At 47.1% G+C, this 5,000-nt stretch overlaps 1 protein-coding gene across 1 annotated transcript in view; it reads left to right on the top strand.

Moving 5' to 3' along the window:
- Window positions 1–5,000, top strand: part of LOC122254254 (adhesion molecule nephrin) — a 426,595-nt gene that overhangs the window by 381,692 nt on the left and 39,903 nt on the right. The window contains exon 12 of the mRNA XM_086545060.1: window positions 2,660–2,819. Within this exon, the coding sequence (XP_086401186.1) occupies window positions 2,660–2,819 (160 nt within the window). The remainder of the gene's footprint in view (window positions 1–2,659; window positions 2,820–5,000) is intronic.

Genomic DNA, 5,000 nt, shown 5'->3' with positions numbered 1-5,000 from the left:
AGAGCGTGATGCTAATTAGCAGGTTTCCGAGTGCTAATAGTTCTCTAAGTACCAGTTGAAAGTTAGAGCTGTCCTTGAAATTACGCTCATGGGAAAGGGTGAAGAGGGGAGGTACATGAAAGATTGGTTGTTTACCGCAGAGTTTCCACAGTGGCGCGCCAATCCACTGTCAGTTTTTTTTTTTTTTTATGCGATATAAATTATAAATTATAAGGTATAATAAGTCTAATGTGTGTCAGAATATAGCTTCATTAATCCATGTTGTGCGAGATAATTCATGTAAAGAAATGGAAATTGAATAACGCAATGATAACAATGATAATTATCAGAAAAATAATGATTGTGACAATGGTGATAGTTATGACAATTTCTCTATCTATCTTCGTCTATCTTTATAGTTACGTCTCGTATATATATGTGCACATGTGTTTATATATGTGTGCGTTTGTGTGTCTGCAATAATAGACCAACCATAGCCATTTCCTCTTCTTTACAGAGAAGCCCATTCTCTCTCCTATTCTCTCCTCTAGCCTTTCCTTCTCCTTTCTTTACGCTTTACCAACACACAAAATACCTTTCTTTCTTTTCCATTTTCTTTACTCGTTTCTCCCCATTTCTTCCCTTACCAAGATTGATCTGCATTGCAAATTTATGAACTATTATTTTCATAAATACAGGAATAGGTGACAAATGGCCGTTGAAATCTTACCGTCATGCTATCTTTCATCCACTGAATTCTTTAATTTTCTCCATTTCTTTTACGTGTCCCTATTCTTCCCCCTTTTCTGTTCTGTCTCGTTTGTCCTTTATCCTTTTTTTCCTATCTCGTGTTTCTCTTTCTTCCTTGTTCTTCTCTTACTTTGTTTATTTTCTCTCTCTTTTCTTCTCCTTTCTTCTCTCCCTGCCTTGTCTTCTCTCTCCTATCACCCACGTCACCTCTTTTTTTTCTATTCTTCCCCGCTTCCCCTCTCCTTTCTCGTCATCCCCACATCCCTCATTCCTCCCTTCTCCAACCCTATTCCTCTCTGCCTGTTTTCCCTCACCCCTATTCTATATCTCCCCTCTCCCCTGGCCCCCTCCATCTTCCCCGTCTCCTCTCACCTACTTTTTCCATCTTCTCTATCTCCCTTCCCTTCACTGTCCCCTCTCCTCCATCTTCCTCGTCTCCTCGATCTTCTACCTTTCCTCTATCTCCCCTCATCCCCCTTCTCCCCTCTCCTTTATCTCCCCTCATCCCCCTCTCCCCTCTCCTCTATCTCCCCTCATCCCCCTCTCCCCTCTCCCCTCTCCCTTCTCCTCTTATCTCCCCTCATCCCCCTCTCCCCTCTCCCCTCTCCCTTCTCCTCTTATCTCCCCTCATCCCCCTCTCCCCTCTCCCCTCTCCCTTCTCCACTTATCTCCCCTCATCCCCCTCTCCCCTCTCCCCTCTCCCTTCTCCACTTATCTCCCCTCATCCCCTTCTCCCCTCTCCTCTATCTCCCCTCATCCCCCTCACCCCCCTCTCCCCTCTCCTTTTATCTCCCCTCATCCCCTTCTCCCCTCTCCTCTATCTCCCCTCATCCCCTTCTCCCCTCTCCTCTATCTCCCCTCATCCCCTTCTCCCCTCTCCTCTATCTTCCCTCATCCCCCTCATCCCCCTCTCCTCTATCTCCCCTCATCCCCCTCTCCCCTCTCCCCTCTCCTCTCTCCTCTTATCTCCCCTCATCCCCCTCTCCCCTCTCCTCCATCTTCCCTCTCTCCCTATCTCCATCGCCTTCCCTCTCGCCAGTGTTCTCTCTCGGGGGCATTATCATAACAAGGCTGCAGCTGCTTCCCCTTTCCGACGTTGTTTGAAAGGGGTGTATGGGGTGGTGCGAGGATCCGGATTGCATATGCTAATCAAATCATTCAAATATCTTCTTCCGGATGCGTTTCATTTTTTTTGTTTGTTCCCTTTTTCGGTCTTGTTTTTTTTTTTAGTATTTTGATTTTGTTTTCTTTATCTAGTGCTTTAGAGGAGGTTTAAGTAACAGGATGATATTAGATTACTGTTTTCTTAAGCAGGGTTGATACAATTATCTATGCAAAACCGATAGTCAACTTGAGGTAGTCTCTTTCTCTCTCTCTCTCTCTTTCTCTCTCTCTCTCTCTCTCTCTCTCTCTCTCTCTCTCTCTCTCTCTCTCTCTCTCTCTCTCTCTCTCTCTCTCTCTCTCTCTCTCTCTCTCTCTCTCTCTCTCTCTCTCTCTCTCTCTCTCTCTCTCTCATTCTCTCTCTTTCTTCCAAAGCAGAAAATAGAAAGTGAACAAAAACCAAGAGATATGTGGAAGGGCATGTGAGAGCAGGGTGAAGGGGTTAACATGATAAAGATGACGAACAAAGAGGTAAATGATAAGAGAGAATCAGAAAATGAAAAAATACAAATACAAGAAAAGATGGATATGTGAAAAAAATATGAAGAAAAGTTGGTGACAGAAAAGATTATATAATTATTAGTGCTAAGGTTGCAGAGAGAGAATATTAGCGATAAAACTCTCTCTCTCTCTCTCTCTCACACACACTCTGTCTCTCCCTCTTCCTCCTCCTTCCCCTCATTCCCTCATCCCTTCCTCCCTCGTTCTTTTCCTCCCTTCCACTCATCGCAACCAACTCACACGATTTCTCCCCCTTTCTCCCCTACAGTCCAACGTCACGAGTAACACGCCCTTCTTCACTGTGCGCGGCCTGCCCTCCGGTCTAGCTCTCACCATCAGGATCTACGCCGTGAACGAGAAGGGCCCTTCGGAGGCTGCCCTCTTACCTGCCATCACCCTCTCCGACGTCCCGGAAAAGCACATCTCGGGTAAGTTGTCGGGGATCGAGGGCCGTCACGTCACGTCACGTCACGTGCGTGGATTCGTTTGCTTGGGATTTTCGGTGTCGCTTTCAGCTTTCAGGGAGTTGTGCGTTGTCATGTGTGTCTCAGGTCGAGTTGTCGTGGATTTTTTTTTTTCTTTTTTTTTTCTTTTTTTTTAGGACTATGTTTCGTTTCGTGATTGAGGTCGTGGGCTGTTTAATTGATGCTACTTTGGGTATTTTGTCTGAATGCTAGTGATGTTTATTTTCATTTAAATAAACAGAGTGTTTGTTTGTTGTCCATCTCTGTATGTGTATTGAAGTGATGTCTTTATTTGAATCGTCTTTGCAAAATTTGTGTTATGATTATTAATCTTCAATTGCAGGCTTGAAATAAAAGTATGTGTGTGTGACTTGGACAATAAGTATTTAGGAGTAATTCTTTGTGGTTTATTTTCACCTACATCTCCGTTTTTATAGGCATTTTCCTCTCTATCCTCTCTCTCTTTCTCTCTCTCTCTCTCTCTCTCTCTCTCTCTCTCTCTCTCTCTCTCTCTCTCTCTCTCTCTCTCTCTCTCTCTCTCTCTCTCTCTCTCTCTCTCTCTCTCTCTCTCTCTCTCTCTCTCTCTCCTCTCCCTCTCTCTCTTTCTCTCTCTTTCACTTTCTCACCTTCATCACCATCGCCTTTAGCACGTTTTCCTTTCAGGGTGGAGAGGATTCTTCACACCGTTATTCTATCTTGCTTCTCTCTGTTTCTCGGTTCACCTTACTCTTCAGTTCTCCTCCTCTTTTTTCTTTCCTTTTTCTATTTACTTATCTATTTTATCATTATTATCATTCTATCTTTTTTATGTTTTATCTTCATCTCTCCTTTTATCTTTCTACTTTCTTTTTTTTTTCTTTGTTTGTTTTTTTGTTTTTTAGTATCCTTCTTCTAACGCCCACCTACCCTCCCACCCCAACCCCACCCCCATTCATCCTACTTCCTTGATTCTCCATATCTCCCCCCCCCCTCCCCCTTTAACCACAACCCCAATCCCGACTACGTATAGTCAGCGCCCTCATCCATCCTACTTCCCCCCCCCCCTTCATACCCACCCACCCACCCACCCCCCACCCACCCACGACACCCCTACCCTCATGCCTGCCAACCAGCCCCTCCATCAATACCCTATTCCACACCTTTTACCCCCCTCCCCCCCTCCCCCCGATCGCTATCAGTACCCCCTTACCCCAGCCACTATCCCCCTACCACACTCCGGAAGAGCCTAACCACTAGCAACTCCCCCCCAACGCCCCACCCGCCCCCGAACCATTCCAACCCCTAGATACCCCCCACCTCCTTCCCTCTTCCTCCCCTACCCCCCTACCCCCCTAGCTCCACCCACGCCCGCCCTCCTTCCTAAGCAGCAATACGTCAGGATCAGCCCGCGGAGATGTCTAGTATCCATCACTTGCGCCACAAAGGGAGGGAGGGAGAGAGAAGTGGGGGGGAGGGGGGGAGGGAAAAGGGAGAAGGGGGAAAAAATCTAGGACGCATTATTCGGCTTAGATGGAGCGGAGATGACACGGGAGGTGAGAGGAGGGGGTGGTGGGTGGAGGGTGATTTGTAAGGGGGGGAGGGGGGGAGAGACTAAAAGGAGGGAACGAAGGAGGGAAGAAGAGAGAGGGAAGAGGGAAAGAAGAAGAGAGATTAGGAGAGTGTGAGACGAGGTTGACGTTTAGGGAGGGGCGAAAGGAAGAGAGGGGGGGAGGAAGGGAGGGAGAGAGTGAAGGAGAGGGGGGGAGGGAGGGAAGGAAAACGTGTGTAGGTGGGGGGAAGGAGGAAGTAAAAGGGAGGGGAGAAGAGGGTTGGCTAGAAAGGAAGATCTAAAGAGGGAGAAGGAAGATAGGAGGGAGGAACGAAGTAAGTAGGTAGAGAGATGGAGGTAGGAGGGAGGAAAGAAGAGCATGGTTATTAGGAAAGAAAATGTGATAGAAATAGGGGAGGGAGTAGTGGTAGGTAAAAAAAGGGTGGGGGAGGGACAGAGAGAACTACAGGAGGGAGGGAAGAATTGTGAGGGAGGAGAGTTCCTCGAGGACGCTAAAGGGAGGGAGGGAGGGAAGGATGAAAGGGAGAGTGGAAAAGGGTGAGATAGAGAGAGAGAGTGAAGGGAAAAACAGGGAATGAGTGAGGGTAGGATGGAGG

The sequence above is a fragment of the Penaeus japonicus genome, unplaced genomic scaffold, assembly GCF_977035675.1.
Source record: "Penaeus japonicus unplaced genomic scaffold, GWHDUDI00000001_assembly GWHDUDI00000016, whole genome shotgun sequence".
In the NCBI taxonomy this organism is placed as follows: Eukaryota; Metazoa; Arthropoda; class Malacostraca; order Decapoda; family Penaeidae; genus Penaeus; species Penaeus japonicus.
Note: the sequence above shows the minus strand (reverse complement) of the source record. Positions and strands in the feature narration are given on the sequence as shown.